This window comes from Onychostruthus taczanowskii, unplaced genomic scaffold (genome assembly GCF_017590055.1).
Source record: "Onychostruthus taczanowskii isolate IOZ18803 unplaced genomic scaffold, ASM1759005v1 scaffold64, whole genome shotgun sequence".
NCBI classification, from domain to species: domain Eukaryota; kingdom Metazoa; phylum Chordata; class Aves; order Passeriformes; family Passeridae; genus Onychostruthus; species Onychostruthus taczanowskii.
In genome coordinates, this window is record NW_024504122.1 from 2,367,122 (window position 1) to 2,393,683 (window position 26,562).

Consider the following 26,562-nt stretch of genomic DNA (forward strand, 5'->3'; position numbering starts at 1 on the left):
ATAGAAGTGAAGAAAGGAGAAAGGGGAATCTCTAGTGCACTCGTACACCCTCTGAATAGCAGGTGCTGAGTAGCTTGTGGAGAAGTTACTGACCTAAACTGGTGAACAAGGTTCTGCTGGAGCCCAGCCTTCCCAGCTCCTGTCTCCTGATCAGCTGATTTGGGATGGTAAGAGGCAATTTGCCTTCTGACTGTGCTGATTCCTGTTCAAGAAAGGAAAGAGAACCTGAAGGGAGCAGGATCCCTTGGGTGTGGCTCAGGACAGTGAAAGAAAGTGGGACTGTTTACCTCTGCACCTCTATCATCTTGTGGAAGATGAAGATTTTCTTCGTAAATTGTAAATATCTTTGTTTTGAATGTCGCTTACTGCAAAGGGAGACCAAGCCCATGGCAGAACTGCCTGTGGATGTGTCTGAAATGCCCCCTGTGGCAAGTCCCTTTATTAGGAACAGCCAGTGGCACTGCCAAGCTTTGCCTGTGTTCACATGTTCCAGTTAACTTGGTTTGGACACTGTTCCTGAAGCAAGCTGGGCACAGCTTCCCTTTTTCCCCTCCTAAAATCTGTGAGGATGAGCAGCTCTGTAATATCTCATCTGAAATAGCTAGAGGAAGAAAATAAGTGACATGGATCAGTACATTGAGCCTTTTGTTTCCAGGTGGAGCCCATGTTAATGGAAAAATGGTTCCAAACGTGTGCCCAGGAGTTGCCAGGTGAAGACTGGCAGCCACAGTTGCCTGGAATGTGGCAGCAGCTCAGATGCTGCAGAGTCTGGCCTCAATAAAGGGGTACAAGAAAGGCAGGTGAAAAAGCTGGATGACTCACCTGTTTATTTCTTGTTTTCTTAGGACTTCTGTTAGTGGGGTGTGGATCCATAGTAGTGTTAATTTAACTGTAATTAAGTCAGTGTTAGAGAAATTTGCCTGTGCATATTTTTAGGTAGTTTCAGCCACTACTTGTATGTTTGTATGTGTTTAAACAGTTTGAGAAATACTGTTTGTGTGGCTCTTGCACTCTAGCCTCTCTGCAGCTATGCTTCCATTCTGGACTTCCTCAGAGTGCTGCTGCTTATGCATTTGCCTCATCTAACCCCGGTTAATCCAAGAATTTAGTGCTCAAACTTCTGCTGCCTGGCCTGCCCCTTAAGTTTGCAAGAGTACATGTAGAAAACAGCTGGTGGACCAGCTGTGACAGCATTAAAAACCAGAAGGTGCTGTCAAAGCTGAGCTGATGTTTGTTACCTGAGCTGTGCTGTGGAGTGAAATTCCTTGCTTAGCTTGAAAATTGCAGGATAGGCCTGAGAGGAATGTGATAAGTATCTACATTTGAGTATCACCGCTTACCTGAGTTTAGAGGAGTAGCAATTCTTCAGCTGAAGGAACACTGAGGACCAGAGGAAGGCACGGGAGAATTTTTGAAGGGGAACACACATTTCAGTGTTACCAACTGACTGGTAAATGTTACCCAGGCATGTTTCATTGGTTCTCCCATTGTCCCTCCTATGGTTACTCTGCCAGTTTTGCTTTTTATCTGATGGTTTATGGCCTGAACTTGGAGGACTTGGCTCCAGAGAAAGCTGCAGCTTTTCCTGCTGCTTAGATTCCCTTTCTGTCACCACCACCCTCCGAACTCACTGCTTTGGGCTCCAGCTGGGTTCTGCTGAGAGCTGTCACCTGTTCAGCTGCTGCTTCCCTTCTGTGGCTTTGTCACTTGCCACTTGTTGTGACCCAGCTGTTGCCTGTGGAATGGGAGCTGTCACACACCCTGGGGTGGCATCTGCTGCTGGCTCTGGGGCAGGACTGGGGCCCTGCAGCCACATGCCAGTGCTCAGGGCCACTTGGGCTTGTTCTGAGCCTTTGTCCCCTGCACCTTCCTGAAGCCTGGCTGGTGGAAGCTCTGGGTGACTAAGGTGCTTTGTCTGCCAGCCTTCTCTCCACTCCTTTTCCCAAAAAGGCTGCAGGCAGGTGAGATTGTACTGTGATTCACATTTTCTTTACAAATTCTCCAGCCTTAGGTGGCCTTGGAATTTCCCCAGCTTTAAACATTAGCCCTCAGAATAAATAACTGCGAGCTGGAAGGAAGGAGGGGATGCCAATACATGGCATCTGTGTGCTTGCTCTGTTTCCCCGTTTTCCTGAGTCCTTTTTTGTCCCCTGCTGATGCTGTGTCCCCTGGGTGAGTTGGGGAGAGCCCCCTGCTCCCAGCCCCCCTGGCTGTCCCTGCAGCTGCCAGGGAGGGAGGCACAAAAGCTGCCTGGGGAGACAGCTGATGGCTCAGCCCTGCTTTAGAAACTTCTGCTCGGCTCCAGGTGCTGGGCAGGGATCAACGCTGCTGCTGTTTCCTGGGGGAATGGTGGGAATTCTGGAATTTTTATCTGCTGCAGTGGGGGGTGACAGAAAGGGATCCTCCACAAACACACTTTGAAGGATCTTCAGCCTTTTCCTGCCCAGTGTAGCAAGATGGGATTTCCTCTGCCAACTACAGACGAGTTTGTTAAAAAAGTGTGGATTGATTTTGGAGCACAAGTGCCTTTGTCAAGGTTGTTGTGCACTCTGGTACAAGGGTTATTTATTTCTCTTTTAAGGGAGGAATTTGCAGTCAAAATTTGCATTTTGAAAGTTCTGTGCATTGTCTCAGTGTATCCTGTCACTTGTAAATATTCATCACCTTCAAAGAGATTAGTGAGGGCAGTTCTGAGCCTTTCCTGACAAACCTACCCTAGAAATCTATGTATTTGTTCAGCTCTGATTAGCAGCCATTTGGATCAGTTTGGAATCTGATGTAAATTAAAGTGTACAGGCAGACTTTGTCCTTCCGTATTTGTTTCCATGGGAAAGGTGGAGGATGGTGAGAAGTGGAGAGGAATATGGAAGACAATACTATTTTTGATTGTGATAGGGATAGAAAGAATTCCATTGTGTAAAGGCTGAGATGAAGGAGTTATCTTTGAAAACAGCCCTTTTCTCTACAGTCTTTGTGTTTAGGTACTGCTGAGAGTGTGCCATCTCCAGGTACACAGGAGTGACCTAAGGACAGTGTAAAGTGTGACAGAGAAGTTTCTGCTTGTGTTTTAAATAGAAAACTATTACCTTATTACATGAATATAGTTGGATTTAAAAAGCTTGAAAAAATTACGGCTTGGATAGACAGACACTGAAAGCTGTGAAGATGAAACACAACTGAAATTGTCTTTTCTTGTGTTTGTTTTCACTGATAAACTTCATGCATCTTCTGGCTAGGAATTAATACTCAACAGGAACAGAATGTCTGACTCTCCTGAGGTGCAGTCATTTCTGTAACTTTTTCACTGCTCAAGTCAATGACACTCAAGATTACACTTAGTATCTGTTACCACAGTTTCTGGTTTAATTTAGCCTTGTTTCTATTTCCCTGGCAAAACATGAGCTGGTTCTTGCATTGGCTTGTTTCTTTCTTTCAGCTTAGTGGTAACCACACCCAGAGTTCAAGTCCCAGCACACTTAACATTCCTAATTTTTTAACTGCTGAAATACTGGTCAGAAAGTGCCAATAAATTTGTTTGGGGGAGTATTTATTTCTGCCTGAGTCTGAAGTATCTGGGAATGTACTGGAACCTTAAAAATGAAAGTGTGTCGCGTACAACTGTGAAATCCTGGCAAAGAAGGTTCCTCAAAGCTCTGCCTGGCACATTTGATGCATTATCTGGGTGAAACTCTGTGATTTAGAAAAGCCTTGTAGTACCAGCTCTGAAATCCTGTTCATTGTCTCATGCTGATTCGTCCATGTGAACATGTCAGAAACCTTTCTTGCTCAAAAGACATTGGTCTGCAGAGTATGACATCATACATTGAAGTCTGATTCTAGAATGTCTTGATGCTAAATTGTTACAACTGAGTCAGTATGTTCCCTTTGGATGACATTTAATTGGGGATACACTGTCCTTGGGAGACTTTTAGCTGCAAAGCTGGATTTAAGAATGAAAATTAATGGTTCAGCTGAATGGAAAATCTGTATCTTTTGGTTTACTTTTTTGTATAATTTCTTTGCCAAAGTCTATCGTAGTCAAGGTCAGATTTTATACTGAAGCTGAAAACTGCTGTGAGAGAAGAGTAATTTATTAAATGAATTGTTACTGAGGCTTTCAAAGTCATGATTTATCTCTGAGCAGGAGCCCAGACTCCTCGTGCTGGTACAGCAGAGGGATGTTCCCAGAGTGCTGTCCAACTGGACTGGCAAGCTGTGTCCTCTTCTGCCAGGAGATGCTCCTTCTCCCCTTTTGGTCTCCCCCTCCTCTCTGGGGATGCAGCTTTGCTGTGATCAGAGCTGAGACTGCAGAAATACCTACAGAATTTCTTAATTCCCTGTCAGAGGAATATGACAGAGCAGCAGCATATAAAGCATGTAATGTTGCCTCTTTTTTCCTGTAATGATGCTTCATTTGCCTGGCAGGTTCTTCGTTGGACCTGGCATCCATTCTCTTTGGTCTGTGTTGCCTCTGGGGTAGCTGTTTCCAGAGCCATCTCTTTGTACTCCTGCTCTGTCAGTGCCTACTTAACCAGACTCACTGCTTGTTCATTGTTCCTTCCTTTGATGTCCTTGCTGTCACTGTAAGGTGATACAGAGGGAAAGAGGTTTTTATCACTGCAGTAATCCTCAGACAGCTGGTTCTGCTGGTGTTAAAAAACTACTTCATACTCTCCAGGAGGCTAATGTCTTCAGAATTTGTTGAGTAACTGTGTTATGACTGCAGGCGTAATAAGCTATAATTGCAGATAAATGCATGTACAGGTTGGTGACTGACACCATTTCTGTGCATGCATAATGCCCTTATCTGTGTTCTTTTGGATAGCTCTTGCAGTCTGGTCTCACTTGCTCCACTGTGGCAAAATGGAGAGGCTTCTTCCCTAGGAAATCTGGTTTTACAGTGTTCTGATAGCAAGACAGACAGACTCCTTCACGTGTGCTATAAAAGATGTGCTTCTCATGTGATGGCTTGCTGTGCACACACTATCAAATGTTTTAAAAGTCCTGTGGAGAGTGTTGATGGTTTTTGTGGTTTTTTTTTTTTTTTTGGTATTGCAATGTGCAGAATATTTAATGGTTCAGCAGTAAGGCCTTTTCTCTTCACATTTGTGTAGTGCATGAAGTGTGAGTTCATTTGCAACTCTTGTGTCAGAAAATACACAATCTCCTTCACTGACATACCAGGTTTTGACATCCAATATTGTCTGTAAATATAATGTAAATTTATTTGTTTAGTCAGCATAAGAGCTCTGACCCTGGAAGGCTTTGGCACTGCTGAACTTTTTCTTGCTGAATGTGCAAGCCTTGGTTGGGGTGGTTTGGTCACCTGGAGCATCACAGCTGTACCACAGCTGCCCACAAAAGCTGAGAGTTCTCCTTTCTCAGGCAGTCTGTGCAGAGGCTGATGCAGAGCTTCTCTTCCAGAGTCAGTGTAAGGAGGCAGTGGCTGCTGCAGAGCTCTGTGCAGGCCCTAATTTCCCTAAATATTTAATTGCATGGTGTAGGTTACCCATGGCTGTGTGTTAGTGTGGTCTTTGCTGTCTGTGTGTGCTGCGCAGTGTGCTGCGGGTGCAGCCCCTGAGCTCAATGTGTGCCTTGTCAGATCTGAGCCCCTGCTCAATGACTTGCCCCAATCATTGCCCCAGGGTTACTCCTTTTCCTCACTGAAGGGCACTTTCCTGTTTGTTTTAATTATGCGTGTTTCTTCTTTCTATTTCAAATAAAATGCTGTATGTTTTTTCCTAAACTGACAGGCAGTCTTGTAGTACACTGTTAGGAGCCATTGATTAAACAAAATATTTGGATTTGCTTATCTAAGTGTTTTTCTGTTTTTGTTTTTTTTTTTTTTTTACATAAACATTTTAAAGAGTTGTAGTAGGTCAAAGGATCTGCAGATCTTAGCTGTGCTTGTATATACTGAGGGCATCTTGCTTTGTGTTTCTGGGGGAGTAGGTTTTTTTGCTCTAATTTGGATTATTCTGCAAATTACTTTCTTGTCTCAAGTAATATGTGCTTCAAAGCATTGGAATATTTGACTTTTTAGTGTTTCTTCTGACCAAATGTTCTATAATGAAATATAGTCCCAGTAGCTTCAGTGAAAATAACTTCCTCAAATGAATCTTTTTTCTGATAACAGTTTCTTCCTATTTCTTGGTCTGGCCCACAGCTATCTCAGACTTTTCACTGGGGGGAAAAAAACAGTCTCTGAGGGAGACACCAGACATGTACATTTTTAAACCCACAGTAGTAAATATTTCAGTGCATTGTGTGTAGGGATCACCTCAGGAGTTCAGTTCTGAAATGTCTGTGAGGTGTAGACTGTCTGCTGGAGATCAGGGCTGACAAGCATTCACACAGGACTTGAGTTAACAGAAGAAACCAGCCTGGAAGGGGAAGCATAGAGAAAATCTACTTAAAGTGCTGGGCAGCATTTTGATGAACAGAGCACATTATTGGAGTGCAGAAACATTGTCTCAGCTGTTTGACTAAGAGTTTCCAAATGTTTGGTAGTACAGACTTGTTTTCTTGCATCTCATTTCTGTGACCTTATTTCATGTTAAGTGTAGAGATGGAACTCCAGATTTGTAATGGCAATTGCCATGCTGATAGCTGTCTTTAGGAATGTGGCAACAGCTAAAAAGCACTGGAGAATGCAGCACATGAGCATAAATGAGAAGCACAGTTGTTGAAATGGGTTTAGGAATTTGCTTAATCTGCTTCTGGATTTCTCCAAATACTGTCTTCTTTTATTCCAGGGGACAAACATTATCTGTAAGGATGGGCAGGGTGACAGGGTCATTAAAAGTGCATCTGTTCTGTTATAGCTTGAGGTGGTGAGAAGTCCAGGCTTTATAGTGCCATGATGTTTGGAGTCCTTTTCTTTGCCTGTGGGCAGCAGCATGCGCATATAAGGGGCACCAAGTAAGTTTTCACACACCCATCTTAAATCATACTATTGTATTTTGGGACAAAATAAAAGGCAGGACTTTGGCACTTCCTGACATTTGTTGAAGTACTAGAATTACAGTATATTTTAAATGTTCCCCACCTTTGCTTTTTTGCTCAGTCATGTCTTTGATACTCTTTAGGTGATGCTGCTACCTGTGCCTCCCTGCAGAGGATGAGAAGACAAAGCTTCCTCATCTGTTAGACTGTGGTCTTCAAATTCCTTTGTGTTAAAGGGAGTTAATGTGGCAAAAGGCTGGTTTGAAAAGCTTTGCCAGTAAGTGTTGCTCTCCAAGGAACGGTTATCCACATCAGCTATTCACCCTCAGTTTTCCTAGGGAGGAGAACTAATTTTCTTTTCTGCAGAATTATAAGATTTGGTTACTTCCTGAGCCTAAAATAATGTGCCCTGCTGCTTAAACCTTGTTAGCAAGCTTAAACTTGCTGAAGAAGCATTTGCTTCTTCCACTCCTCAACCTGTCAGGTTTTCAGATTATCCTTGCTTGTGTCCTGCTCGTAGAGCCAGGTGGAAAATAATAAAGCCCCTCTGCTTATCTGTGGTCAGCACTGACTGAAAGGGAGAGCTTATCTCTCCTCCCCATGTGTCCTAGAGGAAGCCAGGCTGCAGCACTGGATCCCATTCCTAACAACAGGAAAACCCAGAATTTGACTTAAAGGGGATGATTGATTGGAGAAAACAAGCAAACAAAAAAAAAGATACCGAATAACTGGGACGGGTGCCAAGTGGCTGAAGGTCCATTTGTGGCCTGCTCAGGTGTGGCAATGCCCAGCTGCCTCCCCACTGCAACTGCAGAGCCCCCAGAGCAGAGCTGGGGCTGCACCAGCAGTCTGGTTATGTGTGCTGCAGGTCACAGCAGCATCCCACAGATTCATTTTTATTTGTTTTTTGAAGTTTCATTCTGGAGAAGCATGTACAGCAGGTTTCAGCTCAAGGAAGAGCAGGTGTGAGCAGAGGGGTGGTGCAGGATATGTCCAGGAGCTCAGTCTTTGTTAACCTTCCTCACACGTCAGTGCTGTGCCAGCAGATGTGATGTTGTATTCCAGGGCATGATTTCAGGAGAACTGCAGGTTGTGTGGGAGGCCTGCCCTTATACAATGACCTTCCTACCTGTAAGCTCTCAAAATAATAATGCAGAAGTGTTCAAGATGTCGAGTCAGTTACTGTGTAAGCTAGTCTGGGACTGGCATCCGTCAAGAGGGTGCAGAGGGGTAAAAACGGGAAACAATGGATTTGAGACTGAGGAAGATTTTTCTCCATGCCCTTGCAGAAGCTTTGACTAAAGGATTGGTAGTAGAACAGGTAAAAAAGGAGTAAAGTGCTGCATCCAAAAGAGCTTGACTGCAGAATAGTGCCTTGAAGGGGATAATATGCAAGATTTTGGGGGTCCTGGGTTTATGTAATTCTGAAATTCCTCTGTTGTGTATGACAGTGTGTGTTGCTTGTTTCTATAGTAACTTAAACCTGTCTAGTTTTCCTTGTCTCAAAAAGCTGTTCCTGAGTGATGCTTTGGAATTTCTCTTCTTTGCAATTGAATAATTCGGCCCTTAACTGTATAGGTTATCCTGATTCACTTCCCAAACCCTCCCTGCTATGAAAAGTGCAAGTGAGAAGCCTAAGAAGAGCTGGTTACCTGTAGGAAGTGACTTTTGCCCAAAAACCTGCAAATAGATATTTTTCTAGCTTTTACTTTACAGTTCTGAGTATAGGTAGCTATTATCTCAGGTTAAAAATTGAGAAAGTCGAGGCATTGCTGGATGCTAATCTGGCTCTTCCTAGAGTCAAACTGTTCACCTGCAGAACAAAAGGCCCTGATCTCACCTGCTGTCTTTCTGTAAAGTGTCCTTAAAGTAATGGATAAAATGGTATATTCAGCACATCTATTCATGTTAGAAAGTTAAAAAACAATGGAAGAATTTGGGCTGTTGTTTAAAAAGCCACATTTCTAAAATATCATGGCTTTTCCCTATTACATGAAAGGAATTGCTGTCCCAGATGGTTGGACCCAAAGGGATTTGATATAGAGCAGGATTTTGTGCCATGTATTGTCTTAGTAACCATGGTGCCATGCTGTCAAACCTTGCAGAAGAGTTTCCTAGATACCTTTCCAGTGATTGCTGTGAATCACTGGCTCCTTTTTTTTTTAGTCAGGCTTTGTACATCTACTAGATGCAGAGAAATACAAGTTCATGGTTCCAGTCTCATGAAAAATGAGCTGCCCAGGTGATACTGGAAGTAGAGATATTTTTTGCCAGTTTCCAGAGCAGTCTAATTGCACTCAGAGAGCTGTGATGTTATAAGCAATTGAATTTAAGTTACTGGAATACTTCTAATTTCCAGCAGTCCTGGAGGCGTGGAAAGTGTCTGCCTTGGATTTGCTGCATGCCAGAACTTCTTTTCTCCAGCTGTCATTCTCAGAGAATCCACCTTCTCTTTGCCATCCAGTCTTTTTGGATTGAATTCTCTGTTTGTCACCAGCTCTTCTAGCCCTCTGTGTCTCCTCAACTGAAATTTTTGTTTCTAGCCTTGCAGACAGAAGTGTTCCTAAATTAGGCTTTAGTCCTCCTGATTTGCAGCTCTAGCTCAGTATGTTTCCCTGTAAATTAGTTTTATCTTTTGTGGTGGAATTTTGCTATAATTCTGATGTTACCAGGATCATTTATTAGCCACTGCCAGGAGAGGCATTAACTTATATGCATATAGAATCTATTACAAAGGTGACATTGAATGTGTTCCCAGGTAAGGGAGAAAAAGGTTTCAATTTCTTTAATGGGGTAAAAATCTCTGTAGCCAGGAATTCCTGACCCTTTGAATGGAGTACTGAGGGAACATTCTGAAATTACTGGGATTTGTTTGCTTGTGCAGAAGAAAGCTGTTTGATGTGTTTCCATTTGAAGCAACTGGCTTTGAACTTCTATTTCATGGTTTTTCTTCAGTGTTTTCTCCCATTTCTTTTGGACAGTACTGCAGGATGTCTGTGCTCCATTTCTTGCAAGGAATGACATCCCAAGAAATACAACTTCTTTTTGCATGTTCAAGCTCTTTTCATCCCTGACTGAGAGCCTTGCTCTGTAGGACCAGGCTCGTGGGCTCTGTGGAAGAGCTTTTGGCATTGGTTGCCATTGGTATAATGCTCCTTGTACCTGGCATGAGAACAGAGGGTAAGACTGGGAACAGGGAAATAGGTTTGACTAGACCTGTTGTTGCCACTTAAAGAAACTAGCAGAAGGGGCTTGTCCAAAGTGGTTTCCTCCTTCCCTTTTACCAAACTCAGTAACCATGGGCAGTGGAGAGGGAGAGATTTAAATTATCCACCAAATATATAGGGAGTAACTCCTGACATCAAAGCTTCTATTCATGTCTTCTCCTCCTCCTTGCTTCCCTTAAATAATATATATTTTATACACAGCTTTTGGGCCTATTAATTGAGCTGGTTTTGGTAGGTTCAAAATGGGAATGTGGTGTTTTGAGGCTGGGCACTAAACCACAGAGCTGAGCTCACTGAGTGGTGCCTGAAGTTTTATGGCCTTGGCCTCCCTTTGCTTGCAGGCCTCCAGATGTGGAGCACAACCCACACTGGCATTCTTAGGATTTCTGTAATGTATGGACAGCATTCAGTAGGAAAAGCAGATTATTAACAGAACTTGAAGGAAGTGGGATCTTCACTGAAAGTCTCTCCTTCCAAGTTTCTTACCAAGCTGCATAGGGCAACCTGCTGTGCTGGAAGCCGGGCCTCTGTGCAGCAATGGGGGGTAACATTCTTCCCAGCATTTTTGTAAAACAAGGCTAGAGAAAGAGGAATATTCACATCCAAAAACTTTTCCAGTCTTTTGCAACCTTGTGGACCAAGCAAGAGGAGTCCCAGCTTTTTGCAAGGCAAGAAAAAACTTTACATTCTGTCCAGAGAAGCAGCAAGGAGAGGCAAACTTGTCATCTCCAGAGTGCAGATTAGAGAGAAAATACTGTTACTGGGGGAGAGGGGTATTTTAATCCTGGACTGTTCATATACCTGAAAGGTGAGTTTGAGTTTGAATAAGAAGTTGTACATCTGGGGGAAGTTCATTTTGCAGTATGGTCATTCCGAGTTTTAGCTGAGTGGATTTTAAACCCTGTCTTCTGAAGGCACAAGCCTGCCTAATGCCAGCTGGTGCCCATCTCTCCACATTCCCAGTCACAGGATGGAATTGCCTGTGCTTCCACAGTGGTATCTGCTGCTTGGTTACCACACCTGGTGAAGAACAGCATTGATCCCTTCTGCCCCTGTGAGGCTGTGCTTGGGGTGCCAAGACCTGCTGGTCTGGGTGAGCTCGGGTTCCACCTGTGCCATTGGCCTGCCCTGCAGTGTGGGAGTGGGGCCTGAGCTCCTGTTTCAAGGCTGCTCTGGGGCTGAGCCCCATCAGCTGCTGTTGGTAGCTGTAGAGTTAATTCTGTCATCTGGCAAGGCTCCTGCTGCAGTAACTGTGCTGCTCTTTATCCCTAGTGAGCTGGGCTGTTGTGGCTGTGGTACCTGCTGTCTGTGCCATCCCTCCTGCCAGGACCGTGGCCAGCCTCGTGTAAAGAGCCCCCTCTGAGAGTGGCTGATAGCCAGCAATCCCTTTAGAAAAGTCTGTGTGCTGTGAGTGTTGTGCTGCAGATCCCACTGTTACTAAATTTTACATTTCACCCTTGGCTTTTTGCCAGGTCCCATGGGAATGTTGGTTTCCAAGAAGCAGTTACAGAAAAGGAATAGTGGCTGCTCTTGCTAGGGATCTATCAGGCAGTGTTCATCCTTCCCTGGGAGGAGAGGGAGGCAGCCCTGAAAGGAGGGATCACTTGTTAGGCTCAAATCCTCCAAACCAGGACTCAACAGCAGCAGGGATACTTTGTGGTACTCGATTAAAATAGTCCCTTGTGTGAGCACTTCAGGTCCTGAGACTCTCCCTGCCTTTGCTCCCATGACCTTTTGTACCTCTCTGAGGCAGAGCAGTGTGTGCATGACTTCAGGGTAATTTCAGGTTTAGTCCCAGACTAAATCTCCAGGCTTGGGAAGAGGGACCTGGCAGTTGAAGGTCCTGCCATGACTGTAGAGAACAGGGACAGTGACTGAGTACCCAAGTCCTGTGGCTGACATGCAGGTTATGTGTGTCCAGGTCATTGTAGTGCCACCTTTTGATAAGCTCAGCTGTGCTTTTTGGTTTTGCTCTTCTTGTTCCCCTCCCATTTGTCAGCATCAGGTGCTGATGGTAGGGGCTGGAGAGCTGCCTTGTACAGAGCTGAGCAGAGGGTGGATCCTTGTGCTCCTGCTGAAGGGGGATGTAGTAACCAAAGGCAGGAGACCCATCTCTTACAGATACATACAACAGGGCATACAACTGAGCACTGAGGGCTTTAACCTTTGAGAGAGAGTGCCTGGGCACAAGGGTATGCTGGCTTTACCTGGGAAGTCCTCACCTTGCTCACTGAGTTTGGCCTTCAGCTTCATGAAGACTTTAATTTACATTCATTAATACACATGGATCAAAAGTGCAGATTATGAAACTTTATTTATTTTTCTGAGCTGTTGCATTCAGGAGTAATATGCAAATAGAGTGAGTTATGCTTGTTTTGATTCTCTTCTTGTTCCCATCTGTTAAAAACAAACCCTTAAAATGAAGTCATTCCATCGTCTTTCATCTCTACCAGGCTGCTGTTAGAAGACAGCTTTGCCTTTATAACGTGCTGAGGTCCAGCCCATTTTTATTTTAGGACAGAAGAGACATAGAGGCTTGTTTCACTTCCTGCAGCTCCTGCTGTGTGTAGCCACTTGTGGTCCCCAAGCCCTGGGTTGCTGATGTGAAACTAACAACTTAAACGGTTGTGATTATTAACAGGAAGAAAGTGCCTGAGGATATTTGTCATCTCTTTTGTGTGAACTGTGTTTCTTCCATTACAACTTGATGTCATTCTCTGTGGCATCTTTAACACCTGCTGGTTTTATAGTCTACACTTATTTGATTGAAAGCTTCTTGGCCAAGGATCTAGGCTAAAATTTGCTCAAATACCTTGAGTCTAATCTTATTTTCATGAGTTTCTTGGTCTTGTGGGGTACCAGTGTGTTCCCAGAAATTCCCCATTTTGACTTACATTCCCAAGATGTAATTCCTTCTTTTTTATTTTTAATGTTTTTGGTTTAGAAGAAGTTAATATTTGGGACAGAAAAGGAGCCCCTTGAAGGTGGTAATTATTGTTTTATGGTAGTGATGTCCTGAACAGGGTTTCCATTGCCACATACAGCTTTTGTAGTTAAATATGTGCCCCCTGTTCTGGGTAAGTGCATTTTATGAGCTATATAAAATGTGGACTGAGGCATGCTCCCTCTCCGAGGAAGTAAAACAAATCCCCAGGTTAAGGTTTATTTTTCTGGGAACTATCTGTCAAACCTGTTCTTGGGGGAGGATCAAACTTTCCCGTTTATGTGAGTGGATGCTGTGCTTGAAATAATTGGCTGGCTAGTCTCATGTAGCAACTTAGAAGTAGTGTTTTTTCTTTCTGCTGTAGTAATATTGACAGGAATCTTGTCTAATCCTATTAATTCTTCAGTATTTCAAACCTATCAAAGTGTGTGAGTCTGTCAGACAGTGTAGTTGTTGTTTAAAATTGCTGCAGAAAATTAAAAGGAGCATTAATGCAGGAAACGTAGTGGCGTGCAGAGGTTTTGTAGAAAACAGTGGCTCTGCTGTTGAACAGTATCTGCTCTGTGCAGCTTGCAGTCTGAAACGTCAGAACTTCTATTTCAGGGCTGTGGCAAATTGCTTGAAGCTTTTTAGGGCTGGACCAAGCATCAACACAACACGTCTTCCAAGTTTCTGTAACAGTCCCAGTAAAGCAGTGTCTAAATATAGTGCTGATGTACAAGTGTTCCTTTCTTTTCCCCTGTTGTGTTTTACTTGCTTCTGGTTGTACGTGTGTTCCATTTAAAGATGGTTAGGCTTTTTGCTGAAGTTTTCACTCAAAATATTTGACTGTCTGCAAACACGAGATGAAAGGCAAGAGATGAAAATAAATAAATACATTTCCTTTAAAAGGAATGAAGATTTGAGGCAGCTGTGCTGCATGGAGGAGTGCAGCCATCCTTCTGGGCGTGTGCTCCCCTACTGGCACAAGCATTAACTGTACACACAATTTACTCAGTTCAGAGCAAGTAGCTGGGCCTGGCTAATCTTTTTCCCTTTCAAAATGGTCCAGTCAAGTCAGAAACCATGGCCTGGATCCTCTCCCTGTGACAGGGGAGCATAACTGTGAGGATTTCTTCTGTTGACAAGTGATTGATCCCCTTCCAGTAAGCAGTTTATCCCATCTAAGATTTTTGTTTGGTTCTGGACATGCCTCTGGACTACATAAGGAGTTCAGGTTGACAGAATTTCTAAATCAGTTCCTTGGGGGTAGGTGGGGTTAAAGTACTTTCCACTGCAATACAAGTTGCTATGAATTTCTACATGCCACCTCTGTTAACTTGAATTGAATGAGGCCAAAGAGCCATTTAGGTCTGTATTCTTTCAAGATGTCTGGTTAAGGTGCCAAGGCCATATGTGCACTTGTAATGCATTTTGGCACCAAGTTCTCTTATCTCTTGCCTGACATAAAGGGCTTTTGGAAGCTCAGTGTCTTCAAGATTTTGGATATAAGTTGCCCTCCACAGACCTTCTCTTTGTGTTTCTGTGTTTGTAGAACTGTTCTCCTCTCAAAATACTGACTGCAGTGTCAGTTCATGCAGAACGTGTCGCAGCCAGGGTTTGCACAGGCCCTGGTGAGGTGCCAGCTCCCTGCAGCACTCAGCCAGGCCAAGGGCTCGGGGGTCCCTGGCACAAGGGGAGCTGTTCCCCATCACCAGCTGCCCTCTGGGAGCTGCCTGGGCAGGGCTGTGGGTGCACTGGGGCTTGAGAGCTCCTGACAACAGCCCCTGCTCCTGCTGCTCCCACACACTTTCCTTTCTAATGCTTTGTTCTCTAGCAAAATGTTCCTTGTAAAGGGGGAGGGAGGAGATCCCAGGCTATTATCTGCTAAGTAGGTTGTAATTCTGGTAAATAATTGATTTTTTTTTTTCAGGCTTGAAATCAGAAGCAGGTCTTAAGTGCCAGTGTCAGACCACTGTGATTATCACTCCTTCTGGAATTTCAGTGCTTCAGCTTGAAGGATAGTTGTCTGGCTCTTTTTGGTGGGGTGTGTCACTGGAACTAAAAGGAGAAAGTAATTCCAAAGCCATATGGAAAAAGCATTTATTTTGCTGTGCTATTGGTTTTTAAAGTTTTCTTACTTTAAACTAGCTCCTGTGAAAATTCTCTGCCTCTGGCTTCTGTTATGCTCTGGAATAGCTGCTCAGACTCCTCACCTGTTTTTATTAAGCAGTGGAATTTGGAGATGAAAGTGTTAAGAGCAGCAAGCATCATCATTGGCTGTGTCTGCTCTGTATGTGACTGTCCATGCTGTACTGCTTAATCTTTTAAAATCTTACCCTGCTGTGCAGACTGCCCGGTAGGAGTCTGCTGTGCATTGCTTGGGTTCAGCCTGTATTTTGGCAGACCAAATCTGCTCCCAGATAGCTGGGACAGCTGATCATTCTTCTTCTGTGGGGTGTATATGTAAAGGTGTTGTGTTTATGTACAGACACTTGGTGTATGCTTTGTGGTTTTTAACTCTGGACACAGAGTGTTTCCTTAACAAGTTTTTTCCACCTCAAGGGAAAGAGCTCTTGTGCAGGGATGTGGGGTGTGGAGACACACTCCCCTGGAACTCTGTTTATTTTGTGACTTGCCTGGGGGTGAGTCCTCCCTGTGGGCAATCCTTGGCTCCATCACCTGCAGTACAGCAACAGTGCAGAGGCTGCTCTGGGGCCTGCAGTGGACAGAGCTGGTTTCACAGGTAAGTCCTTCTCCTGCTTTGCCCTCTCTTGCACCTGAACTGCAGCTTCTGGGTGCCCTTGAAGAATGTGTGTGTGTGTGGCTGTCACGGCTGTCCAGGCAGCCAGGCTCTGATCCTGCCTGGCTCTGTGTATCCCTGCATATCCACAGCTCCCCTCCACGTACTGGGGAGCTGCAGGAGCTCAGTTCTTAGCCTGGGTGCAAAGTTACTGAGTGAAACTGCTTTGGGACTTGCTGGGCATGAGAACACTCAGTCTGCTTTGGGAGCTGCTGTCTGAGCAGGAGCTTGGTATGTACAAGTCTGGGTACAGAACAAAGCTCTTGGGGGGCACCATCATCTGCACAGGTTGTTTTGCCTTAGTTGGGACTGATGTGGTCCTGTTTTCCTTTGGCTGGAATTCATTGGTGTTTTAGTGCTTCCCCTTGGCATGTCTTCAAAATCCCTTGTTGGCTCATTCATGCTGTGGGATGGCAGGACTTAATGAAGTGGTGGTGTAACACATCTGTGTTACCAAAATAAGCTCCCTCTTATCCCATGTTTTAATAAAATCTGAACAGCAATGAATCAGTCAGTGATGCTGAAGTGTAAACCAGCATTATTGATGTCTGATGAAGTACACCACGAGCTTGGACTGAGAGGTCCTTCCTCTCATCTGCTTTGCAGCTTCTCAGAGAACTCTGGCACCACTGTTGTGCTGCTTGTTCTTGAATTGTGTTTTTCTAAATTTATTCTTCATAATAATTGGAGGAGGGCTTCCACTTCTAAAAGCAGGTTCCACACAGAAGCACACAGTTTGTGAAAAAGGTGGTGTGGTATGTCAACTGAGAACTTCCTAACCCAGAGCAGACCTTGACCTTCACCTTAACCTAGTGGTTTCAAGGGGAAGGAGATGGGGAGAAGATGGTGTTTACTAATGCTGGTAGGGAGCTGTGTTCCACCTTCAGCATCTTTAATAAAAGAAGTTCCTATAACTACCTTGCCATGATTATGAATGACACAAGAGTGTTTTTTCTTCTCCAGCCAGATGACAGGAAGGCACTGAGCTTGGGCAGCAGCTGTGTTCAGAAGGGGTTGTCAGTGGTGTAGGCAGAACCATCTGCCTAGCAAGGCATTTAGCTTGGGCTGCTTTTTCTAGGCCAAGATAGTAAATCAATAGCTTATTTTTCACAGTGTTACAAATAAGATGTCAATGGGTAGATTTACAGTGTAAACAGGAAGAGGGAGCTACCTTTATTGGCTTCTTAGTGTCCCAGATGCATTAGTGAGAAAACAAAACAATATTGCACAAAAATAAAGCCAAAGCAACTCACCCTGAAAGAGGTTGAAGATCTAGAAAAACAACAGTGTTCTTATCAGACATTTTACTGTTTCTTTTAAATAGACTTTAATACCCCCCACTGCCTAGGGCTGACCCTCCCTTCCCTTCTCAGAGAACTGTCAGTTCAGTTAAACTCTTGTTTGAACAGGCCCTTTCCTCTCCACATGCCAGCACTGTTGGTCTGCTCTAGTTAAATACAGGAAAAGGTGTATATAGAAATGGGGACGGGTTTTAAGAGATCATGGGGTGAAAATTGCTCCATTTTGTTTCAGTTAATTTTCTAATCTCCTTCTCTGGAGATTCCTGTTGCCAAATGTTTGAAATGACTGCAAAAGTCTGAGACAGCTGTGAAGAGCAAAATAGTAAATAATATGCTGGTCATGGTTGGAATTTTCTTCCATTCACCTGGCAGCTGACAGAGCCACCTGGGTATGAGAGCAGCAGCCCTCCCAGTGCAGTCAGTACATGCAGTTTCCACTTGGGCTTTGTTGCTGATGGTTTTTTTAGAACTGAATTGAAGGCTGTGGTTTGAGCACAGCAGTAGTGCTGACCTGAGCAGTCAGGTTTGCTGCATCCCACCTCTGTGTTCTCAGGCTGCTGCATTGTGTAGAGAGGATCAGTGAAATGGAATAGGAACTGCTCTGGCTTATCAAATAACACTCTTTACAGTTATTTTTAGCTTAGCCAGCTCCTACTGTGGTCTGCCATGGTCCCTGCAAATGTGATTTAGGGGACAGTGAGTGGACATGGACAGGAACCTATACAGGGGGAACTGCTTGAATCCTGAAACTTTAGCCCTCATAATGAAGGCCCTGCTTTTGTTGGAAATATTTTTGACTTCTAGGTTCTTCTTAGAGCAGTGCATGGTTCATGATTGTTTACTTGTTTGGTGTTTTTTACCTTATTTTTCATGGAAATTTTTTCAGTCAGTTTGCACCTCTGATCTAGTCAATGCTAAAGCTCCTGGTGCCTTTGGCACAAGGTCACACGTACTTGTGAATGTAGCTGCCTGTCCGCGTGTCTCTGTGCTGAAAAGTCTCTGTATGTGAACAACCAGGCCTAAAATTTGCTTTCTGCCTGTTAGGCTTGCAGTAAATGAGGATAGCTAAACTTGGTGCACAATCCTGAGCAAGGAGTGGAAAAGAAAACTGCAAAAGTGTTCCAGTGTGCTTTGGTGTTTCCTTTGCCAAGGACATCCAGTGGCCTGACTGCCAGTAGGAACTGAACATGGAAACCTTTCCAACTTGCCTGAGAAAACATAGAACAGGAGAGGAATGTAAAGGCATAGATGCTGTAAGGAAAGAGATTAATTTTCTGCTCTCTCTAAGGCAGAAACCTGAGGTATTCATCCGTGTTAAGGGGTGCAATGTTGTGCCATTATCACTCAGTGGTAAACAGAAGGGACAGTGAAAAAGGAAAAGAGGCAACAGGAGTTTCACTGCTTTGGGCCCTGGCCTGCACTGTGGGTATTTGGGCTCTCTTCCTTGAGTGGGTGATACCTTTGTAATTCAGCCTTGACCAAATCTCTCTGTCTTTACCTACTGGCAAGATACTTGCAGCCAGTGATGCTGGGAACATCCCTTGTTCATGTATGTGTGTGTTTGCTTTTTAGGGCTCTAAGTGGGGCCATTGAACCTGGTGAGTGCCTAGAAGGATGTGCAGCAGCCACTGGGACATACAGGCACTGTCAGCTGTCAGAGGCATGCTCAAGTCTTGCCTTCTGCACTGGCAATGGGTGTAACTTTGTCTCCTAATGTTAGTCACACCCCACTGCTTGTAGTGTATCCTAGAATTTACAAATGGCTGTGGAGACACCCTGTATTTGAAAGGCCACATCTAAACATGTGTTCTCCTCCTAATCACAACTGTTGTTATCAGTTGGACTCCCCTGGCTGGTTTGTGGTGTGCACTGCTTGTGCTTCCCTCCCAGTATTTCAGCTGGATTGAAACTGCTCTAAGTGTCAGATGTCTTGGAGAGATGGGAATTTACACGTGTGCTGCTGCTGCCCTGCTGTGCTGTGCACTTTGTGCAGGCCTGGCTGGGTGTGAGGTGTGTGTGATTCCTCACCGTGTGAGCTGTGTGTGATTCCGCACCGTGCGGCACTCCGGCGCTGCTCACTGGAGTTGTCAAGATGAGCAGCAGGGAAGTTGTGCTGGCAGAAGGGAGATCCCTGGAATTTGCATGCTCCAGAGCAGTTGTGTCTGGACTCTGCTGGATAATCAGGTTAGCTTCCTGGATTTTTCTAATCACGCTCAGTAGCTGTGGTGAGCAGCTGCTTCTGTCCTGTGGGAGGATGCCTTAGGTTTCCCTGAGGTGGAGAATGGCCTCAGTAGTCCCAGCTTTCACGTAATGGGTGGATCATGGAACCTCTCTGCATGGGCATTAGATCTGCATGGATGTTTAGTCTGTCCCCACAAACACACCAATGAGAGCAAATGCAACATGTTTTAGTAACAGACTGCTGCAAACAGATCAGACCTGTCCTCTAGTCTCTACATGAACTCTTCATGGAATATATGGGCAGATTAAAGAACTCTGATCTTCTTTTTTAGATGTTTAATGATCTGGGTTTGACACACCTAAAAGATTAAAAGTGGACTGCAGTTAATTCATCTCCTAAAGACTTAAAGGCGCTGTCTGCTATGGGGATAAAGCTCATCTGTGGTAGAGACAGGAGTTTCTTGGAGGCTGGTTAACATCCATGGCCTGGGATCCCCCCGGGGGAGGGAGGGTGGAGAGAACCACCAGCTGTCTTGCTGCTTCCATGTGCAAGGTACATTGCTTTCTCCCCTTTCTATCTCAAAAATAAGATGCAGTTTGCAATCTGTACATACACTTGACTCACCTGTGAGTCTCACCCTTCCTTAGCAGCCATTGAAGCTTTGTGTAAAATTCACATGTGACAGGTCTTGTTCCTGCAGCCTCTCCACGTGGTTGAAAGGTGATTTACTGGAATGAGAGAGCAGAGGATGCAAACCTGAAATGGATGTTGGTGATTGTGGGAAAATCTGCTGAAATTTTGGATTCACAAACTCCTTTTCTGCATGCTGCATAAGCTGCAGTTGTCATTCTAGTGTCCAGCAATGTATTTAGCAACGTCCCTTCCTGGGGTGCTGTTTCCCTTTTGTTCTGTTCGCTGGAGAGGCTTTCATGTCTCCTGCAGAAGGGACAGTGCAGGCTGGGTGAAGTTGCTTGTTTAGCTCTGGGTTTGAGCTGATGGCTCTTTCCTGGGTGAGCTGTGTTGTGTTTCACTGCAGCCATGCTCCCAGTCAGCTTGTTCAGCAGTGTGAGGCATCATCCCCTGGACATTTTCAGTGATGGAGTGCCTGGTAAGAGTCTGTCAGCACTGATAGCTGGCTTCACTTCATGTTCCTAAAGGAGAAACATGTTCTGAGGCCATAGGCAGGCTTGGAGCCAACTTGGGATGGTTTTGTCTTTGATTTTACCTTGTACTGAAGAATGAGTTTACAAATTAATGGGACCTTTTGTTGCTAAATGAATTGGTTTTGTACATGAGGTGGGGCTTCTGGGTTCACTGAACATCCTTACATGTAGGTGTACAGACTTCACGTAGAGAAGAGATAGAAAGGATGAAGTAAATAGTTTGTTTTTAATCTGTTTAGCATCCTAGCAGAGCCTTTTCTCCATCCATACAAGAAAAATAAATGTGTAGGGATTTGACATGGCAAACATATCTGTTCTTTTTCTTTTCAATTTGAACTTTGTGTCCTGGGGGACAGGCTCCTGGTGTAGGTAAACACCATAATTATAACTTGTGGATCTCAGTCTTGTGTGAGATTGTACATATTGAATGTGCTGTTTCCTGGGTTTGGAGATGATGATTCAGGATATGTCAAAGAAATAAGCAAGATGTTTAGCTTTCCTTAGCTTAGTTATCATATCTTTTAGAGAATGGTGCTGTATTCCCCAGGCAACTGCATTCACAGCCCATCCGCACTGATGTACTTGGACATGTGCTCAGCACTGGGCCTGAATCCCTGATCCTTCTCCAAGTAGCCTGGCCAGCACTAAGAAATAAAGTGACATGTTTCTGTATTGTTTATCACCAAGTAAACAGTGATATGCAAAAGCTGGAGCTAAGGTTGGAAGACACGTTAATAACTTAAAGGTTACAAAGGAAAAACAAAAATAGAAGGGGTGTTGCATTCCGGTAACTTATCCCTAAAGCAGCCACGTGTAAATCCCAGGAATTGACTGAGCTTCAGCCTGAAGGAAAATGAAGCAGTGTTTTGCTAATATGTTCTTCAGTTGCAGTAGAAGCTTTTAAGTGTACCCACCCCATGTCTACTGTGTGTGTATCCTTCCAGTTTGGATTTCTGAGCCATGAACTAGATCACAGAGCTGATCCAGCTTAGAAGGGAAGCGTCAAAGATATTTTTCTTTGAGCTGGCTGAATTCTTTATCTGGACCACAGGCATCTGTGGGGCTGCAGAACTAAGGGGATAAGAGGGGAAAGGGCAGTGAAGTGGTTTATGGCTTGGTGGAGGAAACCTAAAACCCTATTGCTGCCAAGACAATGCATTTTCAAACTATGGCCTCACACATTCCCTGGCAGAGAAACACAAGGGTGCAAACTGCCTTAGCTCTGTTCTGCTCTGCAGCTGTGGGGATGTTTTTGGAGTGAGTGTAGACATTACAAACTTGTGCTAGCTGTGGTACCATTCACAAAGAAGCCACAGTGATGTGGGGCTTTGGCAGGATGTACAGCTCCCTTCCCCCTCCAGGATTCTAGGTATTTACTTAGGCAGGCAGGTCTGAGCTGCTGTGGCTTCACTGCTCTTTTAGCAGGATTAGCTGGAGCACAGCTCGCTTGGAATCTTCTCTGCATGCTGCTGTTAAGCCTCTCAAGCAGCTATGGATGTTGTGCTGCTGTGAAAGTATGACACGTGCATTTGAACCATTGTGTGGCTGTGGATTAGATGCAGATAATCTTTCTTTTTACTTAGAAGTTAATTTCTTTTACCCTTCCTGCTTTCACATTAGGTCTATGATTTCATATTTCCAAAGAATGAATGTGGCACCCAGCAGGAAGGGTGTAGGCAACAGGGCAAGGGAGCGGTGTTGCTGTGCTCTCCCCGAGTGCCAGTGAATTTGTAACTGTAAATTTGTTAGATTCTTCCTTACCCCCCAGTCAGGTGAAATTTGAAGCCGTGAGGGGGGGAAGCAGTTTAGAAGAGGGGAGGCACAAGGTCACAGGGGAAAGGAATATTATATTTGAGTAAAACAAAAGAAAATTAAAATGGGACAGAGATGAAAAACAAGATGAGACGATGGAAGCAGTAACTGAGGAGGGAAATGCTAGAACAGACTGAACATAAAAGCTGAAGCAAAACAAGGCCAGGCTGTTGCTGTCAGAAGCAAAGGTAGAAGTAAATGCTTGAGTGGTTTTTTGCAGAATGGGTGAATTAGTGATGAGCCTTTGTAGCCCCAGGTGGTTCGCAGCCCATTGTGCTGGTGCAGGAGAGTAGTAGTGCGAGAGAATGTTAGAGGGCCAGGGGTAGAAACGGCTCCTGTTGTGTGCTGAGAGGGCTCATTTCTGTAAGTCACAGCTGCTGCTCTTCTCCATGGGATGAGATCTCTTTCAGGTCACCCAAAGAGGAGGACAAAGGGCTGTGCCTGGTGGTGAGGTGAGAAGCAGAGCACACGTGGAGCCGTGTCCTCTCTGGTGCTCTCTCAGCACACCGTGTTGGAGCCATCAACCCCGTTTGCCTGCCCTTTTTCTTGTCAGCAGTCATTTGTTGCGGTGGTTCATCTCCCTCTGGCATGGATGGCAAAGTTATTGATAGTAACTCTGAGCCTGGCTGGCCCTAAAATGAGAATAAGAACCCTCTTAATGTTCACCTTAACAGACTTTGGCTGAGAAACCAAGTGCTCTTGCTTGAGCCCATGCACTGTCTCCACTTGCCACCGGGTGTAGCAGCACCTGGAGCAGCTGCTAGTGTCAGAGCAGGTGAACTCCTGGCTCTGATCTCTTTGCTCTGGTCCTTTGCTCCCAGGTGGAGGCTGAGCAGCCTGAGAGCATTTTGCTGGGCTGAGGAGATGTGAATAACCCAGTTTCCCTGGCAACAGCGGGCTCTTTCATCACATAGACACAAGGCTACCTCTGTTCCTGGTGCTCAGGCTTGCATAGTGTATCTGGCTATGGCAGTACTTTGCTTTTCTGGGAATAAATGGCAAATAAAAGCAAGAAGATCTTTCTGCCTTTGAGATAATTAAAATTTCCGTAGGTAGATTTCAGTGCTGCATTCAGCAATAATAGAAAGAAGAAGGATTATAACTACTTCTAAGCTTTTTAATGTGTGAAGAATCCCTGGAGGATACAGAAATAAAGTTTTAAATTCTGTGTGGGGCTTTATGAACAGATCTCATAGCAGTCTGTGACACTGATAGATTTGTGAGATGACTTATTTTCTTTTTTATGGATAGGGAAACAAAGTGATTCAAAGGTAGACTGAATCTTGTTGCAAAGCTGGGAATAAATATCCATCTGAGCTGATCCTCCACCTGGTGTTTCCTCCAGTTTCAGGTAAAGGTTTTCCTGTGCAGTAGGAGACAGAACACGTTAGGGAGGTAGAAGTGTGAAGCTGTTTTTTAGCTGGAGAAAGTGAGGAAAGTGGAAATACTGTTATTCACTGCAAGCCTTTCTGCTAATGTATTTTAGTCTACATTTACTCCCCCACTAACAAAAGTGGAGCAAACTATTCGTTTTGAGAGTGAGCACAGGGAGTGAAAAAAATAATCCTGCCTTAATTTCCACACAGTGACTTGGTCTTGTTACTGCAGGAGTGTGGAGAAATGGTTTGGATAAGATTAGTTTGAAGAAACTTCTGCAGGAAGAAGGAACTCTTCCTTGAGTGGGCTTGAGGCCAGCAGAAGTGCCCAGTACTGATGTTCCTCCTTGGATAACACCCATGTTCATTTGTCAGTGATGTATCACAGGTTTCTTGGGTTAGAAAGTTCCTGTTTTCAGCAACTCCCATTCAAGCTGCTGTTTAGCAAATCAACTTATATGGTGTTTTCTGAATGGTTGTGGACTCTGGAAACCTCTAACATCTAGACCAAAGTTCCTTCCAGAGAACAGATACCACCTACCCTCTTGTTGCTGTGATTGTGCACAATCTAACAAGTCTTTTGAGGAACTCTGAGAGCTTGAGCACAAGGTAAGAACTAGAGCAGGTGGGTGACATAAAACTCACTGAGTTTGTTAAAATAATATTACCACAGTCCTTCAGCAGCCTCAAGGCCTTGTACCAGGCTGTTGCTTAGTTGGGTGACATTTAGCACAAGCTGAGACAGAGGCTCACATCTACAGTGAGTTTATTGTTGGGTTTTCAGTATATTGTTTGTGTAAATTCCCAGACCAGCTCTCCCTCCTGAAAAAGCCACATAGATCAAGTTTTATTCTGTTCCACATAAAGTTCACATCTTTTATTGAAATGAGTCATGCTTTAACTGAGTTTACTGTGAGGGAGGAAAGTGGGCTTTAAAATGTTACTCCTCCACCCTGCCTTAGTGATGTATAACAGGATTATTAGTATGCTTGGCAGCAGCTGCTTATTATTTTAGCAGAACCTGGATATTTGTGAAAACAAGAAACCACTTCTGCTTGTGTTCAAGTGTAACTGTTTTTCCTTTTTTGATGGCTTTGTCTCCCATAAGGCTCGCTGGCTTCTGTAAAGGCAGATCTAGCTTATCTCCTTGGGGTTATTTTTCAGTTTGGGGAGAAGGGTGGCATTCTGTGACTTGCAGCTGAAAGAGGAGGAGCAGCTCTGCCATTCTGTGGGCAGTGGGCTGTGCATGGCTGTTACTGTCACACACAGGACACTGCTGGCCCCTGGCAGGTGAAAGTGCTTCACAGGCCCGTGGAGGTCATGGTGCAGTGTCACTGTGTAGACCAGATTTGGCTCCTCTGTGAATATTTATTTGTGCAGAGAGATGAAAAGCTTTTTAACTTATGGCAGAAGGAGCTGCTCAGTGTGTGTCCTTGTTACAGATTTTTGCAGGAGCAATGTCTGTACACAGCAACTAAAGATGCCATAACCAGTTTTGATACTCATTTTTCCTGCAGAAGTTCATTGCTGTCTCATGCAGTAATGGTTAGCTTGACTCCTCATACCACCATCCTTTTCTGCTTGTGTTTTGGATGTGTTGTTTTGGGGCTTTTTGGGGGAGGGGAGATGGGATGTATAGAAAGGAATGGTGTGGTGGTTTGTTTATTTGTTTAAGGGGTTAAGCTCAAAATAGGAGGAGGGGAAGTCAACAGAAGAGGACCTTTTAGGATTTTATTTTTATCAGTAGGTTGGTTCACTTGACATGTAGGACCTTTCTTTCCTACTCTTCTTATTGCTGAGAGGTATGGGGAGAGTTACAGTTCTCCCCTGAGTTACGTATTACCTGTCTTACCCAAACTGGCAGGGGCATCATCTGCTCTTGATTGGCAGAAAACCCAGAGTCTGTTGCCCAGTAGCTTCCTAAATCCAGACTGGTAACTTTATGGAGCTGGCAAAAGCGTTTATTTTGATGCTAATGCTTTTGAAGGAAGATGAGGGAAAGAGCTGTAATTAAATGACAACAAATGCAAGAAAGGACTTTGCCTTTTAGGACTTATTCTAAGTGAAATGAACTTCTGGTGACAACATGTGATGATGTGTGTTTGCCTTTGGCTTTCCCGAAAGCGACGCCCGGAGCCGTGGGGCCGTGCCCTGGCCGTGCAGGCTGAGCAGAGCCCGTGTTGTGTTTTGCAGATGCCCCGTTCGGGGGGACCCCGCCGGGCTACGCGTACGATGCTGACCGCGCCGAGGAGCAGAGGCGGCACCATGACATGATGCCCTACATCGACGACTCGCCGTCCTCCTCGCCGCACCTCAGCTCCAAGAGCCGCGGCAGCCGCGACACGCTGTCCTCGGGCTCCCTGGAATCCACCAAATCCGTGAGTCCTTCCCTGCCCCCCTGCTCCCAGCAAAGCCTTGCAGCACTGCCAGGGGTGCTCGGGCTTAGTGGGGCACAGACGGACACTGCCAGTGCTGTGGGGCGTCACCCTGTAGCCATGATATTTTATGAAAAGTCCTGTGCTAGGATTTTTCTCTTATTCTAGCTGAGAAGCCTCAGAAAAGAAATGTAAACAATAATTATCTGCTGCTGTGGAGTGCAACAGGTGCATCTGTGATTGGTGCATGTTGGTTGTTTCTAATTAATGGCCAATCACAGTCAGCTGGCTCGGACTCTCTGGGACTCACGAGTTTTTGTTATCATTCATTCCTCTCCTGTCCTTTCTAGCCTTCTGATGAAATCTTTTCTCTCTATTCCTTTTATTACATCATTTTAATATAATATATAATCATAATATAATGAATCAGCCTTCTGAAACATGGAGGCAAGATT

At 44.7% G+C, this 26,562-nt stretch overlaps 1 protein-coding gene across 2 annotated transcripts in view; it reads left to right on the top strand.

The window, feature by feature from the left end:
- Positions 1–26,562, top strand: part of BCR (BCR activator of RhoGEF and GTPase) — a 99,636-nt gene that overhangs the window by 21,551 nt on the left and 51,523 nt on the right. The window contains exons 1-2 of one of the 2 annotated variants that reach the window (XM_041420332.1): positions 15,765–15,841; positions 25,926–26,110. In XM_041420332.1, coding sequence (XP_041276266.1) covers positions 26,003–26,110 — 108 coding nt within the window. In that variant the 5' untranslated portion in view covers positions 15,765–15,841; positions 25,926–26,002. Of the gene's footprint in view, positions 1–15,764; positions 15,842–25,925; positions 26,111–26,562 lie in introns of those variants that run through there. The other variant, XM_041420330.1, reaches the window with a different exon arrangement.